A 12,784-nucleotide genomic window follows, 5' to 3' on the forward strand; every position below is an offset into this window, starting at 1 on the left:
TCGCTCATTCTGCATCCAATATGTTCAATGATTTTAGCTGATCATGTGGTCCAAGCTATCCGGGAGCATCCATTCATGTGGTAATGCCTAGTTCGTTGTGCGCAAACGGTAGTTGCGGTAAGAAATCTTGTTCTAAAAGGTGTCGGTCTCGTTACTGGCGACTGTGCCGAAGGTGTCTACGTACGATTAGAATGTGTTTTTTTTATCAACCTTGGAATCCAAATGCTTACCTCTCTTGCGGCGTCGCTCTTCCCTGGCGGCCTCTTCTTCCGCACTCTTTGGGGTCATCGCCCGGGGCCCACTAGGCCGACGGGCCGGCATGCCACGGGCTCCGGTGAGGTTACGGTTCTCCGGCTTAGGACTGCCGGTGTAATTGCTAGTCGCATGGGTGCCGGGGCCGGTGCCGTAACCACTCTCTACGCTATTGTACGGCAGAGGGCTTGACTTCAAAGCCAAGTTGGAGATGCGCTTCTTGGCAGGTGTGTGTGTCCTTTCTTCTATCGGTTCTTTGGGAGGTCGCGGGGGGCCGGCGGACGGCGAGCTGGGGTAGTCACCCCCTGTCGCGCCAGACCCGTTGCTATAGCTGTTGCCGTTCGGGGGGAAGCGATGGAGGCTGGTAGCTGAACCGGCCCAGTCTGCAGACCTGGGGGACATAGGCGTGTCGTACTCGTACGCTTGGCTCTCAAGCGCCGCCTTGAATCGCTCAGTCTGTCCTTGACGAGGTTGAGGGTGTTGAAGGTTGACTGAGTTGCGGTGTGCCTTGTACTTGGGGTCCTCCGGAGTCATGTAGGGAGCGGGAGGCACGTTCTCCAGATGAGGCGGGTTAGGGACAGCGAGGTCCTGCTGGGAGAAGCCAGAGTGCAACTGGTCACTGCCGTAGTCGTTCTGATAGCGGTCGTCGTAGCGAAGGTCCGATCCGGACCGGGACGGGGGATGTTGCAGGAACTCTTCATCGTGTTCCTTCTTGCTGGAGCCGCTGCCACGGAAGGCCTTGCTTACGCTCGTGGCCGTTGATTCAGACCAGCGAGAAATCTTGGGGAACCAGCTCGAGGAGCCTCTCTTGTGTTTCTTGCCCTTGTCCGTTTTGGGGGTGTTGTCGTTGCTCAACGAGGCATTCTGAGCGGCCTGAGGCTGGGGAGGAGTGCCGAGAGGAACCGATCCGCCACGCTGGAATTCACGGCTAGGTGTGAGAAGGCCCTGCGGATTGTGATAGTGGCCTTGAGAGTTGAAGTCCTCTTCGTTATCCTCGTGAACTGTGCTGATGCGGTTGGGCTCGTACGCCAGCTTGGAGGGTCCGCGAGATTGGGCGAAGGACGACATGCCGGAATGGCTACCGTGGCTCGTGGTGGAGGTGCCAGCTTGTCCCTCGGGCTCGTAACCCCGGTCTTGATCGTACTGCATTTCCGGAGTGAGGTTCTCGTAAGAGGGTCGCCCGCTGACCATGCCGGGTCGCATGGTCTGCGCCTTGAGTGTGTCGACTTCACCAAGCAGCTGCATGAGCATGTCCTCGATCCGACTGAGGTCGTTGGTGCCCTTGGTGCTGAGACCCTTGAGCGCCTTGCGGAAGAAGTTGCTCTTCTTAGCAGTCTCATCTAGAGTGCTATTCTGCGAGGCGCCGCTGTACCCCTTGACAGAACGGGGAAGGCTGACGGGGTAAGCGCGAGAGTTGCTGACCGCGTTCTTGACCGTTTCGTCGGTGTTTTCCTGTACCTCCTTAATGATGACGTCTTCGGTATTGGCAAGAAGCTTTTTGAGATCATCGAAAGAGTTACGCATCTCAGCCGCAGAACGGACGAGCGTGACGAGGATCTCCGTGTCGCGGGCACTTCGCTGAGCGTCACGGACCATAAGATGCTGCATCAGAGCAATGATATCCTTGGACTCGATTCTGTCAATACCGTTGCCAGTGGCTGCGTCGTAAAGAGGAGACTCCATGCCCTGAGACAAACCACTCAAGTGTCGAGTGTGCTGAGTGACGTAAAAGGGATCCTCGGCAGTTGGGTCGTGGAAAGGCATGAGAGCCTTGCCAGCGGGCTGCATGTTGGGCGAGTGTATAGGGCCCTGAGAGATGTAACCCTCGTCGAAGTTCTTGTGCCCAGCAGGACTACCCATGTGATACGGAGTACCATAGTCCTCGAATCCTCTGCCGTCGAGAAGATCTGGGTGAGCGACCGGGCTCGCACCGTCATAAGGGTTTGTGATGACGGTGTCCCGCTTTCGCTCAGCCGACGTGCGACGCCACTCATCTTCATGGTCTCCGCTTGCTTGTCGGCTATGTGACATGGCTGCATCAGCTGCGGCACCGGCAGCGGCGCCAGCGGCGAGCATACCGTAACCGTGGCCGTTGTGCCTCTCTGTGTCGTGTTCTTGGTGATTGCCATAGTCGCTCTGGCGAGGGGTACCTTGGCGAGGAGTAATATCGCCCGGCCAATGACCGCGATCGTCGTGGTCGCTGCCGCCGAGCGGCTCGCGAACCAGAGAAGGGTTTGTCAAGACATCATCGTCCACGTATCCAACCTCGGGCATCGGGTTATCAAAGGTGGGCATGGCACTGGCACCCATCTTGGGATGCTCCTCATAGTCAAGGCGGTCGATGCTGTGGGCCGGGGTGTTTGCGGGCTCGCGACCCTCCATTGTTCGCTGCTTGAACGATTTGTTTCTCGAGACACCTTCAGGGGCCCATTCCTCGTGTTCCTCATCGACCTCCTCCACTGTTGGCTGCTTCGTCCTGTCCTTGGCGGCCTTGAGGGCAGCTGCGGCAGCGCCTACGGCCCCTGCGGCAATGGCCTTTTCCGAAGCAGTCGGGGAATGTCTCGTTGAAGTAGAGGGAGAGTTTCTGTACCTAGCGGGAGCAACCTTCCTACCGTACTCATCGAGTTCGTATTCTCCAGCAAACTCCCTCGAACGGTGGCTCTGGCGGCTTGAGGTGGGCGTTCGGCTGCTCTCGCGCTCACGCTGCTCAAAGAACTCACGCTGGTCGGCAACAGAGCGCTTTTCGGGGCTGATATCTCGGGATCGAGGCTGCATCTTGGACTGGTCGTCATACGAAACGTTTGAGTCTTTGCCATAGGACACGCGGGAGTCCGGGCCATACGAAAGATTGGACTCGTTGGCGTACGAGGCCTGCGAGTCCCTATAATCGTAACCAGATCCGGTAGTGAGAACGGACTGATCAAGCATAGACCCGTCCACAAGAGAAGCCACATTGGACTCAACTCCGTGGGGCACATGTATGATGTTGGGGCTGGCAGCGATGCCCCTGACAGCCTGACCAGTAGAAGCACCAATCTCGCTGCCCTCTGTGTACTGGCTGTTTCGGTAGTCTTGGCCGCTCTTGATGCTGCGGTCATCAATGGATTGTTCGTCGAAACCGCGGCTAACGACGTTGCTTGGCACCGAAGCGGGCGAGAGGGCTCTCAGATCAGTGTGAGACGCCTGCGACTTCGTGGGCGAAGCGGTTCCGTGAGAAAGTCTGGAGTCGCGCTGCGCGGCTGTCTCGCTTCCTGCCTCTGTGTATCCAGAAACACTGTAGATGGGACTCAGGCCGCGCCGTTCGGGTTGGTATGGAACATACTTTAGCGGTGGGGGGACATCTTGAGTGTTGTAGTAGTCGAATTCGTTGTGGGAGTCGGCATAGTCGCCTTCGCTCTCCGTAATGCGACTTTGCTCGTCGTAGTCGTCGTCGTCGTACTCATCACGAATTTGCTGAGAGGGGCTTTGGCTGAATTCATCCGCTTCGCGCTGATCTACGAAATCTCCAGTCCTCGAGCGAGAAAGTTCCCGCAGGTCACCATGAGAAATGTTGGCGTGCTTTGTGCCGAGCGTCAGTGGCATATCCAACGCGGGCGTTTGGGTTGGTGTTGGTGATGAGCCCATGGAGGCGTTGCCCCGGGTAACCTCCTGAACTGAGGCTCTCTCCTCCATAGCAGAATGGGGTCGATCGGTCTCGGCCGAAAGAATCGAGGTTCTCGTCATTTCGGAGGGGTTAATTTCGCTCATCAACGGCATCGGAGGCGCAGGTGGCTGTTCTTCGTGAAATTCCTCGTCGTACTTCTCACGGCCGACGCTCCTGCTCCTGGCTGAATTGTCGGCGCGCCGGCGCCTACGCTGCCTTGGCTCCTCTGAGGATGGCGATGCTGCATTCAAGGCGGCGGCGGCGAGACCAGCGGCCGCTGCACCACCAACGGCGGCTTTGAGAGCACCATCACTCCGCCGCGGTGTGTCGTCAACAGAAATGATGGATGATTCCTCGACCGATTCGCCGGCAATGCTTCGGGGAGAGTCGACATAATCATGGCGGGCCTCCCGGTCCCTGCGCTCTCGGTGTCGGCTGTCGCGGCCGGACTCACCGCGTTTGTCGGCAGATCTGCGTCGATCAACTCCCAGATCCTCACGAGAAAGAGATGTCCCTGTGCCGGTGGATGTAAGGGAGCTTCGGCGGCTTTCGCGCTTGCTCTGCTCCCTCTTTAGGGCGCTTAGTTCCGGCAGAATAAGCCGGCGAATTGCATCTTCCACAGTCTCTAGTAGTTTCGGGTTGTTGATGGACGATTTGGAAGCCCCTGAGCGGACGGAGCTCTGATCGTAGGAGCGGTGACTGGGAGAAATGCTGGATGATAAAAGACTGGAATCTGCCCCAGACACAACCGAGTCCACATGACTCCGACTCGACCGTCGGCGGGGTGATCGCGTTCCTTCGGACTGCTTCTCGCTGACACTACTTGTTCGACTTTTGCTCGAACGGTGCTTGCGGTCTTTGTCTCTCGAGGATCTTTCACCGGACGCTTTCCTTTCGCCACTGTGCCTCTTGCTTCTACTGCTCTTTGCCTGATCAGCTATCGCAGCACCGGCCATTGCGCCGACGACACCAGCGGCTAGCTCGTTACCTTGAGTCGAGCTCTTGCTGCGTCTCTCAGAGTTTCTCGTCAGAACGGTGGAGCCGGAGCCGTCAAGGAAGCTGTCCTGGGGGATGGCTGATATGTCGGACATGTTGGGAGGCAGGTACGAAGATTGAGCATCGCCGTCGGGGATCAACGGGCTCGCTGGTCGACGACGCCGGCCGCTGCGGTCGATTTCAATGTCTATTGGGTTCCTCGAAACATTGGACTCCTCCGTGGCGGAGGCGTAAGACCGCATGCTTTCGGCGTCCTCGCCCTCCAAGTCTTCAACCTCGAGATGCGACGAGCCTGTCGGGGGCGGCAGAGGCACACGGCGGGTCAGCGAAGTCTTGCGGGTGTTGCCGTTTGTCTCTGTGATCTGAATGTGGTCGTGGCGGTTCTTCTTGGACGGGGTCAAACGGACGCGAACGCTGGGCTTGCGGTCGATGGTGCCGGAGGGGCCAGGCTTGCCACCTTCAAAATACTCGATGAGGAGCGAGGTTTGTGAGCGGCTGGCCCTGTGGCCTCTGGTTTTGATGGTAACGGGAGTGCCGTCGTCAGGGAGGGAGTAGTGAGAAGCTTCGTCAGCAGGTCTGGAGACATCGGTCGCCAGCTCGGTGGGGGTGACGGAATCGGTCTCGGTCGGGGCAGGAAGTGGAGGTGGCTTGTTCGAGTCAACACCCATTGTGGTGCGATGCTCGAAGGCCTCGGCGATGAAGAGGCGGTAGGGGCTCAGGCGCGAATGACGAGTGCCTCGTTCGACGGCTCACACACCTCTCTTCTTTTTGGATCTTGTCCTTCCCTCGATCAAGGAAAGAAGAAGGAAAGAGGGAAGGAAGAGTGAGTGTGGGTGGGTTTGCCGGTTGCCGTCCAAGGTGGGCAAGGATTTGTTGTGGGTGCGGTCGCCGTCAAGACATGAGGAGCAGCCGTTCGTTGCTGCGGGAAAAAAAAACTGGGCAGGCCGGGTGATAAGCTGAGCGAGCGAGCTTCACACTTCACACCTGGTCGTTTGACGAGTCCGGCGATATTTGCGAAACGACAGCGAACGAAAGGATTCCAAAGAAGGAATGATAAAATGACTGTGGCCGCTTATGCCACACACACAACAACACAAACTCGCAATGCGCGCAGAAAAGCAACGATGACTGCGAAATTGGGGATTAGAGGCTGAAAATGGGAGGGGAAATGGCGAGCGCAAGTTCGAAAGGCGCAAAGAGGGAAGCCAAGGAAGTGGTCTCAGTCGGGGTGTGAGGTTCACAAACTGGGGTGGCTGGGTAGGCGGTTGGTCGATGTTTTTGCCCCAGTCGCTGTGTCTGTCAGCGGATCTTGGAGCTAAATCAGAGAGGCAGGCAGGTAAGTAAAGCTCTGGCCAGGGGGTCGAAGACCAACCCGTCTTTTTCTTTTGTGCCCCAACTTGGTTATTTGTACGAATTCACCACCACCACAAGTACCGACGAAACAGGTAGAACAAAGAGTGCAATTAAGGTGAGGAAGGGAGGAAAGAAAGAGGACTGCCGCTATCAATGGAAAACGGGTCGACTATAGCAAACAGGTCGTCGGTAAGGCGAGGTTGGGAAGTGTGGGAGGTACCCGAAGTCTGGTACTCGTAACTGGCGGGAAGGGGAGGGGGGGGGTCTTCGAGAACGAGGCAAGCCGGGGGTAAGCCAGATGGAAGCGACAAGCGACAAGCGACGAGGTCCAATCTTGGATGATGCAGGTTGAAAGGAGCACATAAGCACGAACCTAAGAGCCAAAGGACAGGGAAGCACGGCTGACAGAGGAGGGACGTTTCGTCGGGCTCTGCGTTGGACTTGGGATGGTGCTTATTGTGAGTTTCCGCCCAAGCCTGGTCCACGTTTGTTGTGTACATGTGTGTTGCCCCTGTCTTACACCAAAGGGGAAGGTACACTAGTAATGTCAAGATGGACTGGACTGGGCTGAGCCGGGGTTGGGTCCCTTTGGGCTGAGAACACTGGTCAAGATCCGATATTGACAAGAAGCAATGGCCACCGCGCAAATGTTCGCCGGGTGGGCAATGCGGCGCACTCACTTCATTCGAGGACACATGCACACACGCGCGCGCACACACACATCCCATCCAGTCGCGTCCCTCGTCCCAACTTACCGGTGTCGATTGAGGCCGAAGTGACTGAAAAGACCAGAGCCTCTTGAAGACGACTGGTCGGGGTGCTGCCAGACAAGGTCCCACGGGGTGGAGGTTTTGATGAGTTGTCCCTCGCTCCCTTCCCGAAAGCAGCTTGGAGGGCACCGGGAGGCACGCACGGCAGACCAATTGCCGCCGCAGGCTGGGGGCGTGTGAAAGGGGCCCTGCAGAGAGAGATACTACCACTTCGTACGCAATATGTAAGTTGCTCCCACACACACACACACACACACACACACCTTGGTGACTTTGGTTCAAGAGTCTCTTACCATGACCGACACCAATGAACCGCACTATCTGCCATGTCTGTCACCAATACGCGTTCTGCGCTACTCGCATCTGCCTGGGGCCACTGAACGGGGTGAATTGCACCACACAAACCGCTCTCCACCGTCACGTTTTCCCCCACAGCCCTCGAAAGCCGCCCTGCGAGAAGGCGACTATCCTCACCGCCGTCTCCTCTTCCCGCAGCCGGTGGTGAAAACCCTGGACCTTGCCCGCCTTGCGTTCTCTCGTCCGGTCCGGAAATTGACCTATTGCTTCGAAAGTCAGATCTGGGCATCGAGAACTGCCCGGACATCTGGGAAGCCATCGAGATAACGAACAGCCTTCAGAGCCTGTCAGGCCTGTTTGCTGGTCCGAAAGAACCCCTGTCTCCCAGCCCCCCGCCTAATGTGAACAATCACACAATCGGTCATCCATCCACTCCACGAATAGGTACTCGTCCTCGGGGATCTTCTCTTCATGTAATTCTTCCGAGACCATTCTCCACATGATGGATATATCTGCTCTTCCCAGCTCTGGATTTAAGTTATTACGTATTGGCTCCTAATGAAAAAACGACAAACAAAGCCATCGACACTTTCGTTTTCCACTTTCTTAAAGGGGACTTCCCTGCGAACCGAGCCCCTCTATAGCTCAGGATAAAAGCGGGCTCCCGGCGGTGGCTCAAGCGTTTTGGCTGGGCGACGGGAGGAGATACTGGAGAAGTGATCATCCACTAGACAGGGGCGTAAGAATGACAGAAACGGGGAAGCCTGGTCTTCTCTGCTTGCCCGTGTGCGAGAAGAGGGGCGGGCGGACGGGGGAGAGCTCTACACAATGACACCTTTCGACACTGAGACACTAGGGACTTGACAGCCCACATTCATCACCCAAACCCAACTACGGACTTGGCGAGCCAACACCAGTAGTCTTCAGCTCTCATTAACACAACTGAACACTCATGTCTATCTGTCACGGATGGCGCCGTTTTCTGACCGAGACCCTCGATTCCGATTTGACAATGCAGAAACACTCATCAGCATCGAACGACTTTTCTTGTACGTCATTTTACAAACAAAAGGGCCCAAGCATACACAGGCACACAGGCACACAGGCACACAGGCACACAGGCACACAACATCTCAGCCATCACCCCAATATCACCGTCCAGACGTCGAAGCGTTTGACAGTCGCCACTGCATGAGGTTCCGGACCATTTCCGCTCGAATCGTTTACGCCTCGCCTCGTCTGTCCCGTCTCCTCGGCTGATCGTTGGGATTTGGGATAGTGGCTGGCGCAGTCAGTCGGGGGGGGGACAAACAAAAGCCCAACATGTCCGCGTACCCAAGTGGCAAACCGAGCTCGAACCCGCCCCCCACTTCCTGCTCGTCGTCTCTTTTGGACTCGACAACCAAAAAAGACGAGGTCCCAGGGCGGCCAGAGATCCCTCTTTCTCTCCCCAGGCCCGCTTGGGGCCGGCGGCCCATGCCGGCACCCACGTTTTCCCCGTTTGCAACCCAACGTCGTCGATATCGTAAACGCACTCGAGAGCCGAGGCCCCTTCTCCCAGCGTGTTCCTAGTTTCTGACTGTCGGGCTCCAAAACTGCTCACGAAAAGCCTCCCCCACCCCCGAACCGTATGCCTGGCATATCCAGGACTACTGCAAACCACTGCTGCAGTACCTACTTCGTCCAGGGAAAAAGATACTCTGCATAACCACAGGTAAACGGATTCACCAGTCAAGCCCGCCCATCCGTTCGTGAACCCCCCGCCAACGCATGCACCTGTGGGCTCCTGCCTGCAACCCGTTTGCACCAATCTTGCCGTCCGACGTGCCTCGAATTGCATGCCTCCGCCGCACAAAAAAAAAAATCCCTACACTGTGACCGCCCATTGAACATTGACCTATCTCGTCCGCCGTTCCCCTCTTTCCGTCTTTGTCTTCTACTACTATGACCGGCATCCGAGGGCTAATGAGGATTTGCCGCCGTGCGACCTGCGAACGCCGCCCGGGCGGATACCCGCAGTAGTCGAGGTCGCAAAGGGGGCGAGGGAAGGGGGGGAATGGCCCATCAGATTTGGTCTCCACGAGTCAATGATTGATCACGAAAAGGACAAGGAGAAAAATTCATCATCAAGAGTATTCCAAAAAGAAACGAGTTGGTATTTGTAGGGTGGGTTAAATAAAAGTACGGCGATGCGAGGATCTTCTGCCCTGTGGTATCTTCTTTGCTCGTTCGTACCACGCATATTATTGATGTCTCTGAACTCCAGATGACTGATTCCTTTTGTTTCGTCGTCCGCGAGTTTCTACTTGTTGAAGGAAAAGAAAAGTACCCAACGCAATCTTTCTCACAATGCGAGCCTCTGATCTCATGCAAAACTCCTTTGGTGGGCAATGCCTAGTCAATAGACTCCCAGCCCCGTGTATCACTTTGGTCTCTCTCCGCCGAGCCGTTCTATCTCCTCATCTTCTTCGCATCTCTAGGGTGCAATGAGTAACCCTGGCCCGATGGCTCTTCCGTCTCGGCGCCGCCAAGTAGGTCTGCCACGGTGGGGTTATCATTGAAGTGAGTTGGGAGGCCGCCTCCCAAGATGGTTCTCGCCGCCTCGACGCGAGCCATGAGAGACCACGAGTCGATCAGCACCACGGAAGAACCGAGGCGCAACTTCTCGCGATACCCAAAGCCACGCATATCGTTGTCATCCTCGCTTCGGGGGGCTGATCGAGGGTCGGCCTTGGTGCCACCGGTATGGGGGTTGAAGGCTGGACGCCCGGCGGTGGAGAATCCGGGTCCCTTTCCGTGCTCAAGCGACGACACGATGCTGGCGAACTGCTTACGCAGATGTCTCCTATCTCTCCGTGCCGTCTGCTTCACCGATGGCTTGGACGCCTCGGCCATGCGGGCAATAAGCTTCTTCGGGTCGTACTGCAGATTCATCGGCTCGCCGGTCTCCTCTTCTTGGTCGCGCGCGGCCTCAAAGATGAAGGCGATGTTGAAACCGGCGCTCGCCTGGACCTCGACGTCTGTGCTGTCGAGCTGGTCCACAAAAGCGTCGATGGCTGAGTAGACGTTCTCGCTAATGTCGTCCATTTGGCTCGCAACGAAGGCCCAGGCCTCGAGCGCGGACGTGACGACGTCACCATTGTCTGCTGCTCCGACGGCCTCTCCATCACTCTCCACAATGGTGACGAGGTATTCAAGGAGTTCGCTCGCGGCGTCTTCGCCACCGCCGCCGTACATGGCTGTGACTGCCATGGCCCAAATGGCAGCGGCCTTCACATCATTGTCGTCATCATCCTCCAGGGTCTTCTCGAGTTGTGGGTATATGTCGTCGAAGAGGGCGTCTGAGGGAACGTTTAGTAGCGTAGCCGCAAGTGATTTTAGTGACATGAGGCGTTCGAGGGAGCTGCCTCCGGATCTGATGTTCTTCATCAACGCCGTGACGACTTCGGTTAACGAGCTGGTGATTTGACGGCCGCTGTAGTGGTGCTTGACAAGGTGGAGATACGACATAAGCGTTGTCTCGCGCGTCTTGGTATTCGTTCGCTTCCGATCTTGCAGCTCGACAATGCGGTCCTGGAGAAGTTGGGCCCACGACGCCTCGGAGGCTTCGTCCGGCGCGATTTCTGATCCGTTGGAGATGGTGCTCATGGTCATATTGTCGTCATACTCGTCGTCGCTGCCTTCTTCCTCAGAGGCATAGCGGCTGCCGGCGCGTGAGTGTGCAGGCGAGTTGATCTGAGAGTGGCCGGGGGAAACATTAGGCGAGTTTCTCGTGGAAGCTCGCGCGGATTCGGGGCGCGATCGCGCCTTTCTCGAAAGAGTCTTGCCGCTTTCGCGGAGAACCTTCAGACGCAAGTCGTGCATGGTGGCGACGGCTGATCGACTGTCGGGGGTATGTGGGAGTAGTTCTTTCGAGGGTATCGTAGGGCACTTCTCAAAGAGAAGACCAGTGTTGTAGTTCTTGACGAGGTTTCTGCTCCTTCCTTTTCCTATCTCTTCAACTAGGATCTTCTGTGCTTGTACTGAGGTGGTGTCTGTTTGAAGATGGTGTTGCTTCTTATTGTGTTCTCGACGTGTTGCCAGCAATCCATCGAACAACGATGCGTGTGTAGATACGTTGGAGGCACCTATCGGAGATAGTCTAAGGCCAGTCGTTGTCTGTAGGTGTCTGTAGCGATTCTCCGATGGCGCAGCAGGCAGAATGTTCTCAAGGTATCTCAAAGAGGTGGAAGACAGTGGAAATTGCTCAGGTTATAATGACAAGACCGTCGTCCCGGAGATAGGCAGGAGTTTGGGGATTTAAGTTAGGGCAATGAAGAAAAACCAGTTGTGGAGGGTACAGGCTGAGATGGTGGGTGGCAGCGGGTTAAGAAGAAGAGGGTGGCATTCACATTGCATGGACGGGAAAGGAACCCTTGATTCACCATAGATCTCACATGGGATGCTGCAGAAGAATCAAGCAGGTGGGAGGATGACGAATGACGAATGACGAAAGAGACTTTTCAATCGTGTGTACGGAGTAGGGCGAGACACGGATATGGTCGCAAGGTTGAGCTCGGGGAACCTGGGGGCAAAGCAACAACAGCAGGAGCGGCATGACAGACCGGAGCAAAACATGGCAAAGCAAAAGTGTTTTTTTCTTCTGTTTTTTTGCCCCTCATCCAGTCTTCTTGCACTTTTCCCTACTTCAGTCACTCACCCCACCAGTGTCGAGTTCAGGACTCCAGAGTGATGTCTTCCTGTGGGGCGAAGTGGATGTGGTGTGTCCGCTCGCGCATTCCTGGGAGATACCCCTGTCAGCAGATCGTCTTCCGTTCTTCCTTGCTTGCTTGCCTGGCCCTGTAACTCTGAACCCGCCAGACCGCATTCGAAGAAGTGAGAGACACACATAAGAGGGGCCTCCAGGTCCTTAGTACATGTGAACACGGAGGGTGAGGTGACTCCAACATGCATCAGCTGACTGTGACTCCTTGGTCTACGTACACTACCGGTAGATACATCCAGTCGGGCACAGAAACGGTCAGCAACCCCCCTCGTCACTAACCCGCCATCTTGGCCGGATTCGCTAGAGTCTTACCTCATCTCCGACCTTTCGTTATTATGTAGACATGAGTCCGAGTCCGAGTATGATAATGAGCAGCACCAGCGACAACTGCGGCTGCGGCTGCACGAGGTACAGCAAATGCGGTCCATCTTGGCCCTGCGGTCAGACATACCGATGAGGACGACAGGGCAGGGCAAACATCATGCAGTCACAACGGCTTGCCCCCTTGCCTGTCCGAGAAAGACCTGAGGCAACGGCCAACTGCGTTTCTCTCGAGGCCACAGAGGCTTTGCACATGTGTGGCAAGCTAAATAGTACGGCTTAACTGAAGCAAGACTAAAGGGGAGCGCCGTAAAAGTATATGCGCGCGCACTTGCTCAAATCAGGCCTGGCGACGTGGACGATGGCTGCTGGACTGCCAAAGCATGA

At 56.3% G+C, this 12,784-nt stretch overlaps 2 protein-coding genes across 2 annotated transcripts; both read right to left on the bottom strand.

The window, feature by feature from the left end:
- Window positions 1–132: 132 nt before the first annotated feature.
- On the bottom strand, window positions 133–5,559 carry LY79DRAFT_674607 (uncharacterized protein; the record flags this gene model as incomplete). The annotated part of the gene is made up of 2 exons (XM_060564332.1): window positions 133–176; window positions 231–5,559. 2 exons carry the CDS (start codon window positions 5,557–5,559, stop codon window positions 133–135), a joined length of 5,373 nt encoding a protein of 1,790 aa, XP_060407745.1.
- Window positions 5,560–9,762: 4,203 nt separating this feature from the next.
- On the bottom strand, window positions 9,763–11,175 carry LY79DRAFT_528533 (IFRD domain-containing protein; the record flags this gene model as incomplete). The annotated part of the gene is made up of 1 exon (XM_060556037.1): window positions 9,763–11,175. The coding sequence occupies one exon, from the start codon at window positions 11,173–11,175 to the stop codon at window positions 9,763–9,765; it is 1,413 nt and encodes a 470-aa protein (XP_060407746.1).
- Between the last annotated feature and the right edge of the window lie 1,609 nt (window positions 11,176–12,784).

Source organism: Colletotrichum navitas (genome assembly GCF_030913465.1).
Source record: "Colletotrichum navitas strain CBS 125086 chromosome Unknown LY79scaffold_132, whole genome shotgun sequence".
In the NCBI taxonomy this organism is placed as follows: domain Eukaryota; kingdom Fungi; phylum Ascomycota; class Sordariomycetes; order Glomerellales; family Glomerellaceae; genus Colletotrichum; species Colletotrichum navitas.